The 22,890-nt window shown below is 48.5% G+C and overlaps 1 protein-coding gene across 4 annotated transcripts in view; it reads left to right on the top strand.

The window, feature by feature from the left end:
- FARP1 (FERM, ARH/RhoGEF and pleckstrin domain protein 1) overlaps positions 1 to 22,890 on the top strand; it is a 293,546-nt gene that overhangs the window by 251,807 nt on the left and 18,849 nt on the right. For all 4 annotated transcript variants that reach the window (XM_082434609.1, XM_082434610.1, XM_082434611.1 and 1 more), the window contains one exon: positions 17,548 to 17,629. In XM_082434609.1, coding sequence (XP_082290735.1) covers positions 17,548 to 17,629 — 82 coding nt within the window. The remainder of the gene's footprint in view (positions 1 to 17,547; positions 17,630 to 22,890) is intronic.

Raw genomic sequence — 22,890 nt, 5'->3', positions numbered from 1 at the left:
TTTAGAGTAGTGGTCCCTCCCTGTGTCCTGCGTCATTTGACTGACAAGTTGATTGACAGCTTTAGGTTATATTACTTCTCCCTTAGTGCGCAGGTGCTTACCCATAAGCACCCAAGTGAAACACCGGGGGGTGGGGAGGAACAAAAACTGCAATGCTAATTTATTATAATTACAGCATAACGAACCCCACCCTGTCACTCTGAGTCACCTTTTGGGTCTTGGTGTGCCTGCACCAACCTGTTCTGGCAGTTTTATCTTGCTTGGTCCTGATAAGGCTGGAAACTTAGCGGTGGTCCTTGACCACAAGAGGGAGGACCTCTGGGCACGTTCTGATCACCAGTGTCCAGATGGGGGAGGGAAAGATGATCTCCATCCAGGACGGGGCAGGGACCTGCTCGTGTCTGACTAACTACCTACCACTGCCACCAGAGAACTTTGGAGAGCTGTATGAAACATTTCATTCTAGGAATGACGCCATGCTCCTGGACTTATCTCTGACCGTAAATCTTTAGCCCTTATCTGTGAAAGAATATCCAGTTGCTTAAAAAGCACTTGCTGTCATTTATTTCCCATAGAATTTTCAGTAGAGTGTCGTTCAGAGATCTACAATTTTATTCATGTTTTCCATGAAGATACCAGAAGCATGTTAAAGACTCAAAGCTAAAGAGAGAGCAGATAGTCAATATGCAGCTCAATTGACTTGACCTTCAATAGCCTTACAACAGTGGACGCACACCAAACTGATGACGTTTATTGGGAGTCATTGTAAAAGCCTGCCATTAAGTTCAGCTAATCAGTTCCTCAAGGGCATGATGAGGAAGACCTGGCTCGGCAGGGATTCAAGGCAAAAGGTTGCGTGTGATGAGTTTAGTGTGAGCCAATAGAATAACACAGAGAGAGATCAACATCTGTTGTATCTGTAGCTCTCAACATTGGCTGCTCATTAAAATCACCTAGAACCTTTAGAAAAAAAAAATCTTGATAACCAGGCAGAGCCCCAGACGGTTGTATCAGAATCTCTGAGAGGTAGGCCCTAAGCATCAGTAGTTCCTAAAGCTTCCCAGGTGATTATTCCAGCGTGCAGCCAAGGTCAAGAACGCATTCAGCCAAGGTCAAGAACCTCTTCCATAGACTCTGCCTCATTCGAAGGAGACCAGAGCATGGGAAAGGATTGCCCCTTGAAACTCGAAGGCTCTGAGCTCCGTCAGAATACCGTACCCAATTCTGAGTTTCACGTTTGAAATGGGATAATAGTAGAATGCATTTCATTTTAAAAAAATTGTTGGAAGTATGGGCATTTGGCCTAAAAGGGAGAAGATTTTGGAAAACAGGATGGCCCTTTTCAGGCTGGTGGTATGAAAGAGGGCGTCGGTGTCATCTTAATTGTACCAGAGGACAAAATTTAAACAAAGGAGTGAATTTCCAAAGAGGCACCTTGTGTTCGAGTATAGAAAAAGGTTTCCTCACAGTAAGTGCAGCTTGGCGATGAGAGGCTGCCCTACGAGGTAATGAGCTCTTCTGCTTCAGGGTTTCTTGAGCTGAGGTTGCCCATTTCCAGAAGGTACTTATCTATTGGGCAAAACCCCAAACCTGGCAGGGCATCAGGGTCACCTGGGGTTGATGGGCCAGGGAAGTTTTGAAAAAATACAGACTGCCAGGCCCCACCTGGCCCTCCTTAATTAGAACATTGGGGTCAGACCCAGAAATCTGCATTTTAAATTGCTTCTTGAGATGACCGTGACGAATGACTTTTCTGAAACAACTGATGTAGACTGCCTGTGACAAACCGAAGTTTCTCTGATGCCTTGGTTTGCATTTGGCTTATAACTCTTGTTTCTTCTATAAGCAATGACTGAATGAGTGAATGAATGAGTGCATGGGTGAGCTGGGTGGGTGGGTGGGTGGGGGAGTGAGCTGCTGAGTGTCAGGCTTCGCCCGCTGGGGACTTGCATTCTCAGAGGAGGGGGCAGGCTCGGGGGGCAAGGAAGGCCAGGCCCTCTCGTGGATGAGTGGGCCATGTCCAGTGTGGGCAGAGGGCGTCACTGGCCAGTTCTGTCTTGGAGGACACGTGGGCCATTAATGCCCACACAGGAGAGGCAACCCATGAGCAAATATGTTCAATGAGAAGAATGGATCACATGGAGTTTATTAAGAAAGGAGTTTGCTCTGGGTTATTGACAGACAGACTCGTGTGTGTGTGTGTGTGTGTGTGTGTGTGCGTGTGTGTGTGTGTGTGTGTATTGATACTCTGAGATGGGAGACATGGCCTGGCTCACGTGGCGTGGGATGGCTGTGCCTGCGTCCTCCATCACGCCACCTGAGGTCCACACCCAGCTGTCCGTGGCCTTGCATGGCCTCGTTTCCTCACCTGTAAGGTGTGGGGTGTGGTCTCCACTTCACAGGGCCATCACACCAACTAAATGGGACAGTGTCTGTAAAGGGCTTGGTGTCCTGTCCCACACAGAAAAAGGTGGGGAAGACGGACCATTTTTTATTTTTTTAATATTTTTTTATCCATTTAAAAAAATTTTTTAATACTTATTCATTCATTCATTCATTCATTTTGGCTGCGCCAGATCTTAGTTGCAGCATGCAGACTCTTAGTTGCGGTATGCAGCACCTAGTTCCCCGAACAGGGATCGAACCTGGGCCCCCTGCATTGGGAGCGTGGAGTCTTACCCACTGGACCACCAGAGACGTCCCCAGACCATTTTTTAATGTAAACTTCTATAAATCAAAATCTTAGATTTAGAGAAAAGTTGCCATGAGAATAGAATTTCTGCACACTCCTCTGCCCTACCCTCCTGGCTGACGTCAACTTCTTATATCACTGGGCACATTCGTCAAAACTAAGAAACCAGTGTTGGTTCTATTAAAAAGCAAAATTTGAGTGAGTAAATTTTAAAGGTCTGATTGGCTTTATTAGATGATTCATGAATGGGCAACATTCCATCTAGCTAGTAGAGAGGAGCTCCAAGGAGCTCCAGGAAGGGAATGGTCTTTAAAGACAAAACAAGGAATAAACAAAAAACATTATTTTGGACGTAGGTAACCTACCTGGGGGACAGAAGGGGTCTGTGTGACAGGTGACCTCATCTTCGTTTAGGGATTGAGAGGGCCCACGTGACAGATGACCTCATTGGTGCTGACCGGAAAATTCCTGGCTGACTGGCTAGGATTACATTCCTGGGGGAGGTTGTAACTGCAGTTAGGTTAGGTATTAAGTCTTGGTTTTAACCCAAGTAACTCCACTTTGGATCTGTCCTTTCTCTTTTAACACTACATTATTATCCACTAAACTCCAGACTTTATTCAGTAATAATATTTTTAATTATTGTTAATAGAAAAAAGTCTAAAGTTTACAGTGCACCTCAAGGTCCCCTAGATTTGGGGCTTAAATATCACAGCCACCATGCCTTTCTTTGCAGGCCTAAGTTAGGTTGTCAAATACTTCCATCAGCAGTGGGAAAAAATTACCAGGAAGTTTTCCCAAATGATTAGACTGGACCCCGGCTGAGTAAACACACCTGCCCCTGTCCAAATGGTGCGTTCTCCTAAGTCAACACACCTGAGAAGAGGCTGGACCGTTTTCATTCTGGCCCAAGCCCAAGTTGCCCTGTTTCTTCAAAAACAAGGAAACAGAACAGGTTCGGTGACTTCTGAAAACATGCAGGATGCTTTTCCTTTTGAAAGCAAGGACATTTTACTCAGCTGTTCAAATGCATTCAGAGAAAGCCACTAAAGATCTTTGGTCTTTGGGCAGGAGCCCCAGATTCCAGCCCTGAAATGACTGACAGGCGCTGAGGACAAACTGGCCAAGTCAATTCCCCAGAGATGGATGCAGACCTGCCCTGGAACAGTGCGTCTTGGTGGGTTCTGCTGGGGACGGAACTCGGCTGACAGCTGGCAGGGAGCTGGGACCCAAGGAGGGGCATGCAAGGAGGCACTCGGCGTTGGCTGTGGGCACACAGCTTCGAAGAAGGATCAGCTGGGGTTTTTTTTTAGAAGAACCTTGAGGTAGCGTCGTCGCTTGGTAGGAGAGCAGAAGTTCAGCCAAGAGGGCTGGAAAGACCCCATGTGGAAATTCACCAAGTCTCAGGGCTTGTGGAACAAAGGAGAAGCGAAGGGGAGGTCCCTGGAGCTTTGAGCCTGGCTAACTGGGAGGATGGTCGTGAAATTAAGAGCAACATTGAAGAAGAAAGGGAAAAAGCAAGTAAAGTGGAGGGAAGAGGAGCTTGCTTTGGGGCACATCAATTTCGAGGGGTCAATAATGAAGCCATACGGGCAGTTGGAAACACCAGTCTCCGACTTGGGAAAGAAATCAGACGCAGTGGTGTAGATGTGGAAATTATCCACAAGAAGAATCAAATCTTTAAGGAAGAGAATGTTGAGACAAAAGAGAGCCAGGGACAGAATCTTGTTGAATACACTTTGGGGAGCAACTTTCTATAATCATGGCTTATGGCAGAGCAAGAGCCAGCAAAGGAAGCTGGAGAAGCCACCAGAGATTTGAAAAAAGAATAAGAGGGCGGGGGTGGAGGGTGCCAGAGGGGAGCTTGGTTTGGAGAGTGATGCCCAGGGGGCAGAGATGGTTTGAGGTTCCCCAGGGTGCAGGTGCAGCCTCAGGATGCTGGGGGCTCCTGTGGGGAGGAGAGACAGGACGGTGTCCATGAGGGATCGGGTGTCCATCCAGGGCAGAAAGGAGACTCCTCTCCCAGGGCTGTGGCAATCTTGCAGGCTATGATGAGGAGTGTTTCCCTGGTGGAGTGGTTCTGTCTCACCGTGGCTGAGCTTGAAGTGGAGTGGAAATGACTGAATGGGTGAGAAGACTGTATCCGCCCCCAAAAGTGGAACATGTTTACAGAAAGAAGCACCAGTGAACCATCATAGAACAAAAATGAATAGAATATTTTTCTTATCATCCTACCTGCTCTGGGTATCATTGAGAGAAAAGCGTAGGGATTCCTCAAAAAAGTAAATACAGAATTACCATATGATCCAGGAGTTCCACTCTTAGGTATGTACTCAAAAGATTTGAAAGAAAGAACTCAAAACAGATAACTTGTACATCCGTGTTCATAACAGCATTATTCACAATAGCCAAAAGGTAGAAACAACCTAATGGCCATTGACATGTGAGTGCATAAACCCAATGTGGTCAATCTATGCAATGGAATATTATTCAGCCTTTAGAAGGAAGGACAGTCTGACACCTGCTACAACGTGGATGAACCTTAAAGGCGTTATACTAAGTGAAGTAAAAGCCAGGACAAATACTATATGATTCCAATTCTATGAGGCACCTGGAGTAGTCAATTCGTGGAGATGGAAAAGGGAATGGTGGCTGCCAGGGGCTGGGTAGAGGGGAATGGGGGGTTAGTGTTCAGGGGATATGGAATCTCAGTTTGGAAAGATGAAGAAGTTCTAGAGAAGCCCGGTGCTGGTGGTTACACAGCAATGTGACTGTACTTGATGCCACTGAGCTGTACACCTAAAAAATAGTTTCGAAGGGAAATGCTAGGTTATATATATATATAGCCACAACTTTTTTAAAATAGAAAAAAGAAAGTCACAGGGAATCCAGTGCAGGATAAGACCAGAGGCTTCAAAACAGTGCCTTGCACCCGAGGGCCACCACGCCTGTGGGTTCTCTGTGGGCACTGCCAAGTGCTTCCCTGAATTAACTTACTGGCACCTCACGGAGGGTGGCAGGTGCGTCTGCTGATTGAATTGCCTCCATTCGGACCCAGTCAGCCTTCGCAGCCAGGCCTTGATGGGTTAAATTGAACATAGGACCTCAGTTTAAAGCTAAAGTGGTACCTAAGCTGAGAGCTCAGCTCTTGTCATCTTGCTGATTCAGAACGCTGTTGAGGGCGGGCGGGGCTTACCTGTCCAGGTGCCTTTCCATCTGAAGGCGGTCCTCACCATGCCAAGTCTCGCTTCTCGGCATCTTCTTCATTCTTGGAGGCTCTTTTCATCTCCCGTTATTGTTTCCCTTCGTGGCCCTACAGCTCTGTGAGGTCCATGGGCTTTATTTTAAACAGGTAGGGAAGTAAAAACAGGCTTTTTTACCTTTCTTAAGTGACCCTGTGAGGGGTGTGGTGAGCGATCATCCCAGCTGGTCAGATGCTGTGCTTTTATCCTGAGGTGCAGACCTTTGATGTTAATCAACACACTGTCTTCTCTGACCTGTGTTTGAACTTGGGATCATTATGGGAAATGTAGAAAGCAGCCCTGTGACTGGACAACCTGTTGTCATGAGCTTGTACGCCTGAGGGTCCTGTAAGCAGGGTGGGCAGAGACCCTGTTCTTTTTGCCAGCCCCTGGGGGCCGCAGTGGCCACCACTCCCAAAGGCAGCAGCTGGCTCGCCCTTCAGTCAGAGCAGTTTCTCACGGCATCCTCTCTCAAGAGGGCAGCATCCTGTTGTGGTTGAGGCAGCAGCACATGCCTGTGCCACACGCGTGCACACGCCTCCCCCCGCTTTCAACCCGGAGAAACACACGTGCACACGCCCCCCCCTTCCCTCCCTTCAACCCGGAGAATCTGCCCCCCACGCTTCATCTCTGGATCACCGAGGATGGACCGGACCCTGGCCACCATACTTTTGAGAGGTCGCCAGTGGCTGACGGTTCCTGCCACACCGTGCAGCTCTGGCTGGCTTTGCCCCTGCAGGTAGTTTATGTGAAATGAACGCTTTGGTTCCCCCCAAAGTTGATGTCTATGGACCGTTTCCCACATCCACATAAGGAAAGGCTCTGATTTCTATGTTATTTTGTTGTTGCCCAAGATCAAAATATTTGTCAAGGTTGACCGCGGAGAACCTCTGTAATTATTTCACGGAGTAATCATTCCCGCCCCACACGCTTTCTTCATGGCTGGATAATTCTTACGGGCGGCGGGCTCCTGTCTTAACCATGGTGCGTTCACTGCCGGCAATGACAACTCTACTCTTTTAGAGTAAAATCAGCTGCGGTGCCTTGTCTCTTGGAACGTCCTTGTCTGATGTTGAATCCCACTGCCTCGCAGGCTTGATGTGCTCCCAGCATTCCAGCCGTCATGAGTCTTGTCATGAGCAGGAAGTTAGGGTGACGACCCCTCATGTCAGGAATCCTGAGTCACTCTTGAATCCAGCAAAGTCGATTAACCGCATTGATTTTTCCACCTGTGAACTTGACTTAGCCCGGTTCAGAAGCCGTGATTCCTCCCTCCCTCCTTCCCCACTAACCTCCGTCTCTCCTCCTCTGACTTCCCGACACAGTTACTGGTCGCCCGGCCCTCACAGTTCACCTGGAAGCTCAGCTCCTGACACGCACGTCTTAGCATCTGCCGGGACGGTCGTTTCCTCGGGGGAGGGGGGGAGCTATTCCTGTGTCACTTAGACGAGGGTGGAACTCCGGGTGATATTTGCCTGTCTGAACGAACGTATGACTTCTCGTTGGTAGACTGCATCACAACGCTTGCTAAGGCTCATTTTTTGTTGTGGTTTTAAATCCTTTCACGCCTCATCTTCCGCACAGATTCTGAGACAGTTCACAAATGGAAAACAACGTAAGACAAGGATAAACGAGGACATCTAAAGCTGCACCGTCCCATGCAGTAGCCACTAGCCACTTGGAGCGGTTTGTTTAAAATAATTTAAATTAAAAATTCCATTTCTCAGTAACACGAGCCACATTTCAAGGGCTATGAGTCCCATGCGGCTAGTGGCTACCTATTGGACAGCAGACATAAAAGACATTTCCATCATCATAGAAAGTACTTTTTCACAGCATTGGGAGGTACAAACTATTGGGTGTAAGATAGGCTACAGGGATGTATTGTATAACACGGGGAATATAGCCAAATATTTGGTAATAACTGTAAATGGAGTGTAAGCTTTAAAAATTGTATTTAAAAAAAAAAGAATGAATAGTAGTCATTACACCAAACACAGGGGCCACCACACAATAGTTGCTCAAAATACTCACAAATCAAATTCATGAAAATGTCTTGGTTTCCTCTGGGGTAAATCTTGAAGATTATTAAATTTGTCTGTTGTTATGTTTCAAAGACTCAAAGCAGAAGGAGGCCTGGCAGATGAGGATGGATGTAGTGCTTTTACACTTAGAAAACCAGTATTCACAATGCAATGTTTGTGGCATTAATATTAATAATAAACTTCCATTAGTGAGCACTTATTACGTGCAAACTCTTCATGTACCTTATATCATTGCCAAGTTGGCATTATTAGTCAAAATAAAATGACCACTCTGCTTTTCCCACGTGATCTTCAAAATCAGGGGTTGGCAAACTACAGCCCGTGGCCAGATCTGCTCTGCCCCCTGTGTGTGTTAATAAAGTTTTATTTAGAACACAGCTGTGCCCGTCCTTTTCCCTATTGTCTGCGGCTGCTTTGGTGCTCCATCAGCAGAGTTGAGTAGTTGGGACAGAGCTCGGATGGCCTGCAAAGCCTACAATACTTACTATCTGGCTCTTTACAGAAAAAGCTTGCCGATCCTTGGTGAAAAAGAATTTCCCCGGGTGTAGGTGTTGTTTTTCCCATTTTATGATTGGGAAAATGAGGCTCAGAGAGGTCAAACTCCTTGCTCATGACCACACAGCTCTTAAGTGACAGAGGCATGACTTGGACTTAGGTCTGAGCTGATCCGTAGTTGGTGTCTTTGAAGCTGTGTTGTCGAAGCACGGGGTTTTAAACGCCTGGAAGGGGGCTGGGACAGCATCTGCCATGACTCCTCGTTCTTCAGAGGAGAGCATGAGAGCATGGCTTGCCCTTGGCCACACGGCAGAAGCCGGCAGAGCCCCATCCAGCACCCTGGTCTCCAGAATTGTGTCCTTCCGTCCCGCTCTGGCTCTGGGAGATCAGCGCTGCTGGCCCTTCTGCCCCGAGCGCTCTCCCGTGGTGTTTGTCCTCCTCTCGGAAGTGGCAGGAAGCTCATGGCATCTGGTCAACGCTCGCCCTATGGTGACTTTGTCTGCAGAAGTATCGCCTTTGGGTCTAGAGTCTGAGAAGATGGATTTGAATTTTTTCTAATCTAAGAGTTTTTATGGCGGGATGGTCACTTTTCGTTTGTTCAGCAAATATTTACTGTGCCCTTACTGTGTATTAGGCACCGTTCTCAGTGTTCAGTGAACCAAACAGGCCACAGTTCCCGCGCTTTGAGAGCTTGTGTTCCAGTTACATCTCTCCCTGTGCCCTGCACCGAGGAGGCAGCCAGAAGCAGCCTGAAAAGACTTGGAAGCAGAGCCCGGGCAGAGCTCCAGAGCTCCTGTTCTGTTTTCTACTCATGCCAAGAGACCATTGGGCATCTGACCCTTTTCCAGAACAGAAACCGTCAGTATTCTAGAGGTGCTAAAAAAAAAAAAAGGACCATAGATATGTATACGGTAAAACACCTTGCACGTCTACAGTATCTTTTAAAGCATTTTCCCTTAAATTGTCTCCTTTGACAATCCAAACAGTCTGGTGGGCCTATCCCCATCTTTATGCCTATGGAAAATAAGGCTCTGAAAGGGAAGTGCCTTGCCAGAAGTTGTTCAGTGTAAAGCTAGGGAGGACCACACCCCACTTATTTTTTTTAATAGATTTATTTATTTTATAATTTGTTTTTATTTTTTGGCTGCATTGGGTCTTCGTTGCTGTGCGCAGGCTTTCTCTAGTTGTGGCGAGCAGGGGCTACTCTTCGTTGCGGTGTGCGGGCTTCTCATTGCGGTGGCTTCTCTTGTTGCAGAGCACGGGCTCTAGGCACGCGGGATTCAGTAGTTGTGGCATATGGGCTTCAGTAGTTGTGGCTCGCGGGCTGTAGAGCGCAGGCTCAGCAGTTGTGGCACACGGGCTAAGTTGCTCCGCGGCGTGTGGGATCTTCCCGGGCCAGGGCTCGAACCCGTGTCCCTGGCACTGGCAGGCGGATTCTTTTTTTTTTTTTTTTTTTTTTGATTTATTTATTTATTTTTGGCTGTGTTGGGTCTTCGTTTCTGTGCGAGGGCTTTCTCTAGTTGCGGCAAGCGGGGGCCACTCTTCATCGCGTTGCGCGGGCCTCTCACTATCGCGGCCTCTCTTGTTGTGGAGCACAGGCTCCAGACGCGCAGGCTCAGTAGTTGTGGCTCACGGGCCTAGTTGCTCCGTGGCATGTGGGATCTTCCCAGACCAGGGCTCGAACCCGTGTCCCCTGCATTGGCAGGCAGATTCTCAACCACTGTGCCACCAGGGAAGCCCCACACCCCACTTCTAACTTTCCTTGGAGCCCATGAACCAGGAGGCAGAAGCAGTAGCTGTTAGCTTATTCTCTGGTTCTATCTAGAGCAGTGTTCTCCAGTGGAACTGTGGTGATGGAGATACTCTGTGTCCGCATTGTTCAATGCAACAGCCATTAGCCACATGCAGCTCTTGAGCCCTTGAAATAGGGCTAGTGTGGCTGAGGAAATGAATTTTTAAATTTTATTTTAAGTAAAGTTAAAATTGAAATAACCATACGTGGATACTCTATTGGACAGCACAGTTTTGGAGACGTAAAGGGGAGGAGCTCTGAGTGGAAGACAGACAGTGGACACAGTCTGCCTTTCCCATTAGGACCGAATGCCCCACCATCCACTTTCTTAGAAATCAGAGTCATTGATTTAAAATGCAAGACTCAAGGGCGGTTCTCTGACCCCTCTTCTCCCTGCTTCAGGCAGATCAGGGCTACTTCCCTTGGGTAAAAGCTTTTGTTTGAAGATTTTCATTGGTTTTAAAAAGAAGACTGTGCAAAAAGAGTTTTAAATCATTACTCTCCAAATAAACAGTGAAACTCACTGGAGACAAGGCAGCGTGATCTACTTGGAAAACAGCTTAGAAAAAAAACACAGTGGAAGGAAGTTAGAACAAGATATGGGTCATGGGCGTACCTTGGGGGGGGGGAACGTGTGTACACTTACTTTTTTTTATAGAAATTTATTTAAAATTAAAAATTTCATCTTTGTTTCAAAGGCAAGAAAGACACTGTGATCTTCCCACTATATTCTGCCCCGACTCAGCTTCCCACTGCCTACCTAGGGCTCCAGGGACAGTGGTGGTTGGTGATTGTGTCCTTTTAACACATGAGTAAAATTGCCTGTTCTCAGGCATATGCAGGAGCTGTTTTTCTTGGATTATCTGCTGTATTCCCGACTGTATAGCCCACTGTGCTTTAAGAGCAAGCTACTTTTTTTTTAGGAAAACAGAAATGATTTTTCCAATTGCCTGAATCGCAGGTGGGTTTCTGCTGGGAAACACTTGAGAGAGAGCACACGGCAGGCCGCTTATGAGTTTGCAGCGGCCTTTCTGTCCTGCTGTGTTTTCATACGTGGCCGTTAACAGTACCGAACCCAGGTCTCATCTGGGTGCCACCAAGCCTGCCTATGAGTGGGCTGTAACTTCTGTGCCTCTTATTAAACAGGACCTGGTGTTAAACCTCAGAAGAAGAAAAGCCATAGCTTTAAGCCACCCAGTAGTGTAACTGAAGGCGGAGAGCTTGAGGCTGCCGTGTCCCCCCTGCACTGAAGGACAGACGGGACGGATCCCTTACCTGTCACTGCCGGAGGGGAACCGTGTCCCCTGGCCCAGTGGGGACACCTCTCGCACAAATGCCTTCCCCACGAGTGGGGATGTGAATTAATGTTCAAATTAATGGGAGTTTCCTCTCCAGAGATTTCAAAGGATATTGAAATTCATCAAAGAATATTGAAATCCACAACTATTAATTACATGCAGCTAATATATATATAATATATTTATAATATTTATATATATATATATACATATACACATATAAAAACCGATTACTTTGGCTAATTTGTTTGCTTTTTGAACCCAGCCACCACCCCTACCCTACATGTTAATGGAAAATTTGTCTTTGCTCATTTGCTCATTTACATATTATTCTTATTCTTTTATTTACACAGATACACAAGCACACACAATTACAACCTTTTTTTTTTTCTCCCATTAAGAATCATAGGAACCACAAGGAACAGTAAGAATTAGGGCATGGTGTTTGTTTTGCAAACGAAGCCTAAAAATTCACAAAGTTAAATCTTTTCCTGGGGTCCGAGAGCACCGCGACACAGAGCCGGGTTGAGAAAGTCAGCCTTCCAGCTCCAAGCTGCCTGGTTTGCTTTTATGTTTTAATCTGATAAGACGGTTCTTTGTTCTGAGGGGGAGGGCAGGGCCAGACTTTGGTCTGCCTGTTGCTGAGCTGCTGACCAGCTCACGTAGTGGGCAATGAAATGTTTACAGAGGGTTGGGAAGACTCAGATTCCGTGTGAGTGTGAGTGTGTGTGTGTGTGTGTGTGTGTGTGTGTGTATGTGTTCAACCTTGTGCTGAGATAACGTGTAGTTGCTCCCGGGAGCACACGAATCGTGGTGCCCAGGTCAGAATTTAGCATCTGGAAGGCTTCTTGGTACATGGGTTTCCAAAGCGAAATTGTCAAAAGAATTTTCATCTGCGTTGCCGCGCGGTAATTACCCAGACAACAAATATGTGGCCCCATCTTCCAAACAAGGACTCTTTTCTTGTGAGGTTAACATCCAGAGGCTGTTCCAGAAGAGTTATAATTACTTTTTTATGTTCTCCATAGTAAAGTGACCTTTATTATTTTTTTTGGATGCGCCGCACGGCATGTGGGATCTTAATTCCACAACCAGGGATCGAATCTGCGCCCCCTGCCTTGGAAGTGCGGAGTCCTAACTAACCACTGGGCCGCCGGGGAGTCCCTAAAGTGACCTTTTAGCTCTTTACAGTAAAGCCAGTGCTTTGGACTTGTGGATTTGCTGGCATTAACATGTAGAGGAAGTGTAAAACACGACGGTAATTCTCTACAGGGCAGCAAGAGCATCAGGTCTCGTCCCCTCTCCCGTGGGCTGATTCCATGTTCTGGAACCAAGCGGGGCTGGCACTTGCCGTGTGCTGCAATGGGGAGGGGACAGGAAGGGGGCCGAGCTGCCTCTGCTGGTTGCGTGAACTTCCCAGGCCCCAGCCTGTTGTCACCACATGGCCTAGAGCGGCCCCCCCTCGGTGGATCGACGTCAGGGTGTTCCCTGCGCACAGGGGACCAGTGATACTATCCCAGAGAAGTTTCTAAAATGAAAGTAAAGACGCTGAAGACTTAGGGAAACAGATAAGGTTCTGCTGGCCAGCCGATGCAGGAAGGAAGGTCTCCTTGCGTCTGGGGTTTTGACATCAGTACGTGTTGTTTTAATAAATAGTTGGCGAAGAAGAAAGGAAGTGAAGTCAATAAAGTTTGGCCTCCGTCACCGCTCCCCGCCCCTCCTCCCAGTCGGCTCTGCTGCTTCTCATTTCCCTTGGGTCGGGGGTGCTTTCCGTGAGAGGGAAGGGATTGTCCAGTGCTAATGGCAGCTGAGACCCCCTGTTTCTCCCCTTGCTCCCACCCCCAATCCAGAGCGTTCTCGCTAAAACATTTAAATTATGTCCTGTGGATTAACTGAAGACCTTTCTCACGTGCGTTGTCAAATGGCACGTCCGTTTGGAAGTCTTGGGGTCAGTGATTTAAGTTCCAAGATAATAGCTACAGACCTGGAAGTCAAGTTTACATTGTGTCTTCCCTCCTTTTCCTGAAATCAGGCCGTCCTGGCTCAGTAGTGAGGTCCTCCTCTGTCGTTCAGATGTGGCGGGGAGGGAAGGAGAACTTTCCACCTCCTAAGGGAGCTTCCTGTGATGTTGAAGGTGCGGGGGTTGGGGGGGGGGCTCTGAACAGCAGGAACGCCCCCACTTCGGGCGGGAGCTCCTTTCTGCCCCAGGTGTGTAAGGAAAAGAGCAACCAGTAAATTCCCAGCCGCACCCAGACACACGCAGGATCCCCAGGATGGCCAAACGACAAACATCTCCATCGTGACTCGATTAATAGCCACGTGCTAGAAATCCAGAGATGCCACAGCCCTGTAGCTGACGGGGTGGAATAATACTTGTTCGCGAGCTGAGGGCTGAGGGCTGTCTCGGAGGGAAGGCTGGTCTCCGTCAGACGCCTGAGCGTTCTCCGCTGAGCCCATTTTGGGGGAGAGTGTGACCCGATGGCTGGGGATCAGGGAGGCGGACGAGTGTGGACAACCGAGGCTCCTAGCTTGAGGCTGAGGCAGGCAGCCACTTCATTAAGGAAGGAAGTGGAGGCAAAGGCTGGGTCTTGGCAGCAGTTAACTCTGTGCAGAATCCCTTGAGTTTTGAGATGCCTGTGGGTCACTCATGCAGCGCCCTCTCGAAGGTATGAAATAATTACACAGGTTATCGAGGCATAGATTTGGCATCGTGAATTGAAACCATGGGGAATAGAAGGGCTTGCTTAGGGAGAAGTAGAAAGCAAAGAGAGAAGGTAACCGGGGCTGGATTCCCGACACAGAGACCTCTTAGGAGTGGCCTGAAGAGCAGAGCTTGGCAAAGAGGACTGAAGATCTGACCAAGGTAGAAAGCAGGGGGCTGGAGAGAGAGGCTTCCAGAAGCCAGAGAGCAGAGTGCCAGGACTTTGGGCCCAGCTACGCAAGAGAGAGTGACCAGGAGCAGGAGTGACAATACGGGCTTCGGTGGATTCGGTCAACGCTAATCTTGCACGGAACCAGTTCAGGGAGTGGTGAGGAGAGAACCCATATTTTAATTAGAGGAGAAGTGAATAGTAATTAAAGCCATCAGCCAACTTGTTTGTTTTGGCAGCTAAGAGGAAGCAGAAGGATTGAGGGATTCTGCATTGCGGTGGAAGAGGATGGAATAGGTCAAGAAAGCCAGCCCTAGGGGAGCCGTAGAAGACCCTGGCAGGGGCTGGGAGCATCATGGGTACCCTTGCTCCTTTTATTTTATTATTATTTTTTAAAATGTATTTATTTGTTTATTTGTTTATTTACTTATGGCTGCATTGGGTCTTCGTTGCTGCACGCGGGCTTTCTGTAAGTTGCGGCGAGCAGGGGCTACTCCGTTGCCGTGCGCGGGCTTCTCATTGCCGTGGCTTCTCTTGTTGTGGAGCACGGGCTCAAGGCACACGGGCTTCAGTAGTTATGGCACGTGGGCTCAATAGTTGTGGCTCATGGGCTCTAGAGCGCAGGCTCAGTAGTTGTGGCTCGCGGGCTCTAGAGCACGGGCTCAGTAGCTGTGGCGCATGGGCTTAGTTGCTCCACGGCATGTGGGATCTTCCCGGACCAGGGCTCAAACCCGTGTCCCCTGCATTGGCAGGTGGATTCTTAACCACTGCGCCACCAGGGAAGTCTGCTCCTTTTATTTTAGAGAAACTTTAATTCCCTAATGGGTCTGGGGGCCTGTCTCCCCTGTGATGTAATTCACAGTGTATGCTCAGTTAGAACCAGTGGAATACATGGTGGTGTCACTGCCTGGTTGGGGTGGAGCTGGGGGCTAGGGGAGGAGCCAGCCGCCCTGTTTCTGTCGGCCCTGACTATTCTACCCCCTGGGCTGCTTCATGAAGTGCCTTCCTCCGTGCCTTCCTCTCCCCATCCTGAAATCCTTGCAGCATCAGAGGTTGAGCTGGCAGTTATGGAAAGCTCCAGATGCCGAGAGGGGGTCACTCCTCCCGGTGCTGGAGGTGTAGGGCGGTGGCATCTCTGGGTGTAAATCATCACCCTCCGCACTCGGGCTGCAGGTGTTTTATTCCACTCTAAGTACCTTTCACTTCTGTGCCCAAATTTTTACCTTTTTTCATGTCTGATTCCTTTTCCTTTAAGTTGGTTTCTGGCTATCCTGAACAGTTGGTTTGAAGATATTAGCCAGGTTTGTTGTTGAAAATCATGTTTTAATTTTCTCTGGGAAATTCAGCGGGTAAACTGGCAGATGTGCACGGGTATTGCGGTTAGAGGTTGTATAGGTCGGGCTTCTGGGCTCAGGTACAAGCTCCCGCCTCGTGACCACTGACATTAGGCATGTTGCTTCATTGCTTTGTGCCTCAGTATTTAGCTGTTTAATGGGGGTGATGGGGGTACCTGGTCACAGTGCCGCCACAAGGATTCAGTGATGTAATGCACTCACTACTGTAACCAGTACTCAGTAACCACCAGCTACCATTATTATTATTATTTTTCTCACTGCCGTTCAAGCCCCTGGATTATCAACATCAGATACAGCCTGGAGCCAAAGAGATATAAATATATACCCAAATGCTCTGTTAAAAGTGCCCACATCCACATACCCTGAGAAAACCATAATTCAAAAAGATACATGTACCACAGTGTTCATTGCAGCACTATTTACGATAGCCAATGGAAGCAACCTAAGTGTCCATCAACAGATGAATGGATAAAGAAGATGTGGCACATATGTACAACGGAATATTACTCATCCATAAAAGGAAACGAAATTGAGTTACTTGTAGTGAGGTGGATGGACCTAGAGTCTGTCATACAGAGTGAAGTAAGTCAGAAAGAGAAAAACAAATAACGTATCCTAATGTACATTTTTGGAATCTAAAAAAATGGTACTGATGAACCTAGTGGCAGGGCAGGAATAAAGACGCAGACGTAGAGAACGGACTAGAGGACACAAGGGGGTGAAGGGGAAGCTGGGATGAAATGAGAGAGTAGCACTGACATATATACACTACCAAATGTAAAATGGATGGCTAGTGGGAAGCTGCCGCATAGCACAGGGAGATCAGCTCGGTGCTTTGTGACCACCTAGAGGGGTGGGATAAGGAGGGTGGGAAGGCGGCTCAAGAGGGAGGCGTTATGGGGATACATGTATACATATAACTGATTCACCTTGTTGTACAGTAACAAATAGAAGCTAACACAACACTGTAAGGCAATTATACTCCAGTAAAGATATATTAAAAAAAAAAAAGTGCCCACATCTTTGTCATCTACCACCCAGGATATCTGGGGGACCCCTGACCTGTCTCCGAACCAGGGACTCCCATCTTGCCCTCTTCTGGGTCATTCTCGCCACACCTGCCTCTGTGCATGGGTCTCCTGCACTTCCTCAATTGTATTTTTCTCTTCCCAAGGGCTTTTCACACAGCCCTTTGTCTGTTTCAGACTAAGGGCTCTTGGGAGCCGAAACCTTGATTTTGAGGCTAAGTCTTGCTTCTTACAAGTGTCTGTTAGTCCCAATCTGTAAGAAAAAGAATCAGTTTCACGAGCTTGTTGCTGCAAGTCATCTCCACGCTATTCTAATGCTGAGAAAATCACCCAAGTGGGGGTGGGAAAAGGAATGTAAACTGAGACCAAATTAAAATGAACAGAAAATGGCTCTTCCCTCTTTCAAAGCACAGGTGGAATTCTTTGTCTGCAGAATGACTGGGGTAATTTCAAAGTCTCCTTCTGGCACTAAACATTCTGTGACACACGGAGAAGGGAGAGGTACAAATAGGTGATTGGAAAGGAATTCTTTGTCTGCAGAATGACTGGGGTAATTTCAAAGTCTCCTTCTGGCACTAAACATTCTGTGACACACGGAGAAGGGAGAGGTACAAATAGGTGATTGGAAAGGAAGACATAAATGTTGATATTTTGTCATCTGGGGCTGGCGCACTTTCCGGTCATGTTTTCACTGCTAATAACACTTTGGTTTCCAACGCTTTGCTCGCAGGGAAGGCCGCTCGAATGCTCACATCAGAGGAGATTACCAGAGAATTGGAGATGTGATGCTGAAGAACATTCAGGGCATGAAGGTGAGCTGCTTGGGGATTTGGGAGAGGGAGCTCCGCAGGGAAAAGGATGCTGAGGCTGCCGGAGGCCTTGTTTGTGATCCTTGCCCGTGAACACGTGGCCTGATTCGAGTCTGCATGTAGCACAGCCCCGGGGGAAACTCTTCCGTCTCCTCTAGATATTTTTATTTGCAAGCATAAAGGAAGATCCGATCACTTTGGGGGAAGCACTTTCAGTTCTTTTCCTCTTCCAGAGCTCTGTGCTGTAACCAAAACACCAGGTATTTTCTGGGACTAAGTCATTCGAAACTTGTTTTAAAAAATTATGTAGACAAAACATTGGTTGACTGAGCATTTCACTTTTAGTCAGTTGTTTTGGCTTCTTGTGGGTGTGACAAAAATATTGGATTCGGAGCTGTGTAGGAATTCCAGTCAATTCTGTGACTTTCAGTTGGTTTATAAGGTGAATATATTTTTAGCCATCCAGCAATATCTACAGTGATCCAAAAGAGTGAAAGTCTCCCCAGAGAAGTCAGTACGTAGTGCACCAATATTCTGCCTCGTGTTTGAAATCTGCCCCACCTCTTACATCTGAAATTTTCATTTTTGCCTTTTCATTTTAATCCATTAATCATTCCTTTAATATGGAATGTTTTATTTCACATAATTTATCTTTTGAATATAAATACATCTAATATTTGCATTTTAAAGCAATCTTTCTATATCTCAACCACCCACAGAGCCTCCCTAATAACCTTAATAACTAAGAGCAAGCGTGTAACCCCCAAAGAGGGCGGGTTGCTTGTACTGGCACCATGCAGCCCACCCAGCCACCCGTCTGTGTGTCCACCCACAGTCCGTGCATACTAGCTGAGCACCTACAACGTCTAAGGCACTCACAGAATAAAAGTTATTGTTGAGGTTGTTCGGTGTTCGATTTGTTCCCCTTAGAATCATGTATCTCCTGAGATAGGACAGTGGAGGCGGAGGGATGGGGCAAGGGGATGCAGAAAAGATAGGATCTGAAACTACTCAAGGGATTTCCTGTTGCTCTTAACAAGTTCAAGATATTATTTAACAGACCTTGATCCTATTGCTTGCTTTTTCCTGGTGTTCAAAAAAGCAACACTCCCCGCTTTGGGCTGTATCAGAGAGAGGCCACGGAAGCCAGCAGGACTGCAGGATCCTATACAAAAAAAACGAAGAGTCATATAAGGTGTTCCATGACGATAGCATTTTTAATGCCCCAAGTAAGGTGGATATACAAAACTCAGATGGGACAGTAACAGACATCTTTTCACTTTCCATAGTGTTTTTGATTATTTTATTTTTTAGAGCAGTTTTAGGTTTACAGAAAAATTGAGCAGAAAACTCACACGGAGGTTCCATATTCTCGCCTTGCCTGACACACACACACACACACACTCTCTCTCTCCCTCTCTCTCTCTCTCTCTCTCTCTCTCTCCCTCTCTCCCTCTCTCCCTCTCTCCCTCTCTCCCTCTCTCCCTCTCTCCCTCTCTCCCTCTCTCCCTCTCTCCCTCTCTCCCTCTCTCCCTCTCTCCCTCTCCCTCTCCCTCTCTCTCTCTCTCCCTCTCTCTCTCTCTCCCTCTCTCTCTCCCTCTCTCTCTCCGTCCCCTAGTATTAACATCTTGCCCTGGTGTGGGGTATTTGTTACAGCCAATGAGCCAGTATTGATATATTATCATTAACTAAATCCGCAGTTTACATTAGGGTTCACTCTTTGTGTCTTACATTCCATGGGTTTCGCCAAGGGCATGACGTCACTCACCCACCGTGACAGCATCACACAGGATAGTTTCACTGCCCTAAACACCCTCTGTGCTCCACCCGTTCATCCCTCCCCTCCCGCAACCCCTGCAAACCACTCATCTTTTACTGTCTTCATAGTCTTTTTCCACAATGTTATGTAGTCGGACTCACCCAGTATAGCCTTTTCAGACTGGCTTTTCTCACTTGATAAAAATAGCCTTTTTTCTCTCTTCTATAACACGTTTCTGTTACTGTTGGACTTCCTAATTTTCCTCATAGGAAGCCTCTCCCCCCACGTTCTGCACTTTTTTTCTTGGCCCAGTTTGGTTTTTACCTTTCCTCACGGTGCTCCCTTCCTTCTGCCCGCCTGGGATGGGGGCTCCCATCTGAGGCTTGGGCTCCTCCATGGACCTCGGGACAGTGGCAGAGACCTGCCAGCTCGGTCCCCGCCCCCTTGGGACAGCCCCAGAGTTCTCCTGTTTACCAGCTCCCCTCGTGTCCCTCTGGTGGAAGGGTGCCCTACAGTAGACATGCATCCTCCTCTCTGGTCACCTAGCACCTAAGACTTCCTAAAAATAGACCTGATTTCCGCTCAGAGCAATTCTTTCCCCCTCAGTCTAGTGAGTTGGCATTTTTGCATTTAGTTGGCTCACCCTCGGCTGTGCTGGCGTTTTAATTATTGTGCCGATGCCACCAGCATTTATAGCATGGAACTCTGTGCAGGCAGAATAAAAATAGATGGAGAGGCTCAGAGAGCCTCTGGCAGCCTTCTGGAGAAATTGGGTTGTTTTTTTATTGTGGTTGTTATCGTCGGTTTTAAAGAATTTTTATAAAGTGTGGAGGGGAATGGCAGAAGGTTCTGGAGATGTAGAAGCCCAGGTTGGCACATTTGTCCAAAATGCTTCGGGCGAGCTCCAACTTGCAGTGTCTTTCCCGCTCATCCCCCCAGCCGTGCGTTTAACTGCACATGTTCAGGGGCTCAGCACGGATGCTGACGTCACCCTGCAGCTGTCCCCAGACCCTCCGCACAGGGCCCAGGGAGCCGGCCAGGGGCTCCGATCCCTGCCTGAAAGTCAGAGGCTATCCAGATGGTGATCTCTAGCCCGGGCTGTGAACTTTCAACTGGAAACATCTGCCCAGATGCCCAAAGGCATTTCACAATCCATGCAGGCAAAGGAGGCCCTCACCTTTTACCTGGACCCTTCCCCTGCCAGTCAGGCTGTGACCTTCCCTCCCGGGCCCTGTCTTCCTGAGCCTCTACCGCCTGCCCCCTCTCCTCCTTCAACTCCTCCCGCTTCCCTCCCTCCGCCTCTCAGTTCTCTCTTTCCCAGCTGACTCACCGGCTGCCTCTCGTTCACTCGTCCTCCCCAACCACCATTTATATCATAGACCGACTGGGCTCCAAACCCGCCTGGTCTCTCTCTGGTTTAGAGAATACAGGCCAAGCTCTAAACCTGACCAAGGAAGCCTTCCCTGGATGATCTTTCACCTTCCACCTCCCGTCCTTCACATTCTACTCTGTGCTCCAGTGACCTTGAATCCACCTCTCCAGGCACTCAGGGCCTTGCAGGACCCCTTTCTGAGCGGGGGTGCATGCATTGGTTCGTTTGCTCATTAATGCATGCAGGCAGCAGACGTCTATGGAGCACCTATGGTGTGTATCAGGCCCCAAGGATGTAGTGACAGGACAGACGCGCTCTCTCAAATAAGGGACTGCACGTGTGAACACACTGCATAGAGCTGCACGCACGCACACCCATGCCACATACGTGTGCACATGCATGCACACACCCATGCCACATACATGTGCACATGCATGCACACACGCACACGCAGAAGTGAGGGCATGTGTAACTGGCAGAATCCAGATAAACTCTGGATTGTCCCACTGTCATCATCCTGGTGGGGATATTGTCCTGTAGTTAGGCAAGATGTGAGCGTTAGGGGAAGCCGGCTGGAGAGTACATACGACCCCCCTGTACTTGTCTTTGCAACTTCCTATGAATCTATATATATTTTTTTTAAATCACAAAATAAAGTCAGCAGGGAGACCACGTGATAGAGGCTAAGATGGACAATAATTCCAGGAGGAAAGCGGAGTCGCGAACTCGGCCTGGAGAGCAGGGAAGGCCCCGGAGCTGACCCTGAAGGACAGGGTGGGGCTGCGGGGGGGGTCTTAGGAGCAGAGCGCCCTGTGCCGAGGTTCTGGGTGCCAGGGCCCGGCACATTCAAGGGCAGGTTGTTCAGTGGGTGTCCAGGGTGAGTAGCAAGAAGCCACGATGGAGAGGCAGAAGGGGTTACATGCTAAGGGCCCCATGTGCCCTAACGACGATTCTGGAGTTTGTCCTGAGAGGGTGGACCTTCTTGTCGCATTCCAAGCAAGAGACGATGTGCCCGTTTGCATTGGTGTAAGTTCCTTTTGGTGGCACTCGAAAGTCAGGCGTCAGGAGTGGAGACAGAGACCCCGATGGAGACACCATTGCAGTGGCCAAAACAAGGGCAGTGACCATGGGGTGAAGCCAGGACCAGGCTTGCTGTTTTTAGGAGGTAGAATTGGTGCGACTTGGTGAAGGATTCAAAAAATGAGGGGATCTGGAATCTTACCCAGGTTTTCTGTCCTGAGTAGGCGGTTGGTGGCGGCACCCATCCTGGGGTTAGAGGATCACGGGGCAGCCTCAGTTGCAGCAGGGGGTATTGGGTTGGTGTCTGGACTCACTGCGTTTCCCGCTCTTTGCGGAGCGTGGAAGTGGAGGTGCCGGGATGGGGAATCCAGATGTGGGAGTTAGCAGCACACGGAGAGTGAGCCCACCTCTGGGAAATACTGATGGGGTGAGACGTGAGGACGACAGCTGCATGAGGAGTTAATTCCTCCTGAATGCTCTGTCAAACGTCTTGCCCCGCGTCTGTCTCCACCGCCACCACCTGTTCAAGGAAAGCGATATTCGACAGCACTTGTTAAAGACGGTAGAGCAGACTTTATTCAGGACCGTTGCCGTAGGTATGGGGACACTGCAGTGGGATTTACAGTGGGAGAGAGGGATTGGGCTCAGCTCCAAGTGCACCGGGGGCAGGTGGGGATCTACAGCCAAGGAGCAGGGCGGGGCTCAGAGGATGGAAAATTTCTGTGACGAAACATCACGGTCGTGAGGAGGGACTCTGGCTGAACCGACTTAACAGGATTCTTTGCCGAAGACCAGTGGGGTGCCCAGACGTCACCTGGGGACGGCGGGGGATGCAGACCCCAATGTCAAGGGTGACCAGGTATCCAGGGCGGAGGGTCCTGGTTGAACTGACTTAGCAGGGTTCTCCCTAAAACGGGATTGTACCAGGAAGGGCACAGACTGGCCTGGGAGAAGCTTCAGGAGCCTGACAAAAGTTTGCTCCAGCAAAGGGTCTCGGTCAGACCCCAGTAGAGAAGGACTGAGTCTCATTCCCCTCCGCTCCCCGGAATCCAGCAGAGCAGGATATGCTCAATTATTACATGAGCAAATGGGGGGGGGGGTGGAGTTAAACAG

The sequence above is a fragment of the Balaenoptera physalus genome (genome assembly GCF_965194825.1).
Source record: "Balaenoptera physalus genome assembly, chromosome: 18".
NCBI classification, from domain to species: Eukaryota; Metazoa; Chordata; class Mammalia; order Artiodactyla; family Balaenopteridae; genus Balaenoptera; species Balaenoptera physalus.
The sequence above is the reverse complement of the archived record's forward strand: the minus strand, read 5'-3'. Positions and strand labels throughout refer to the sequence as shown.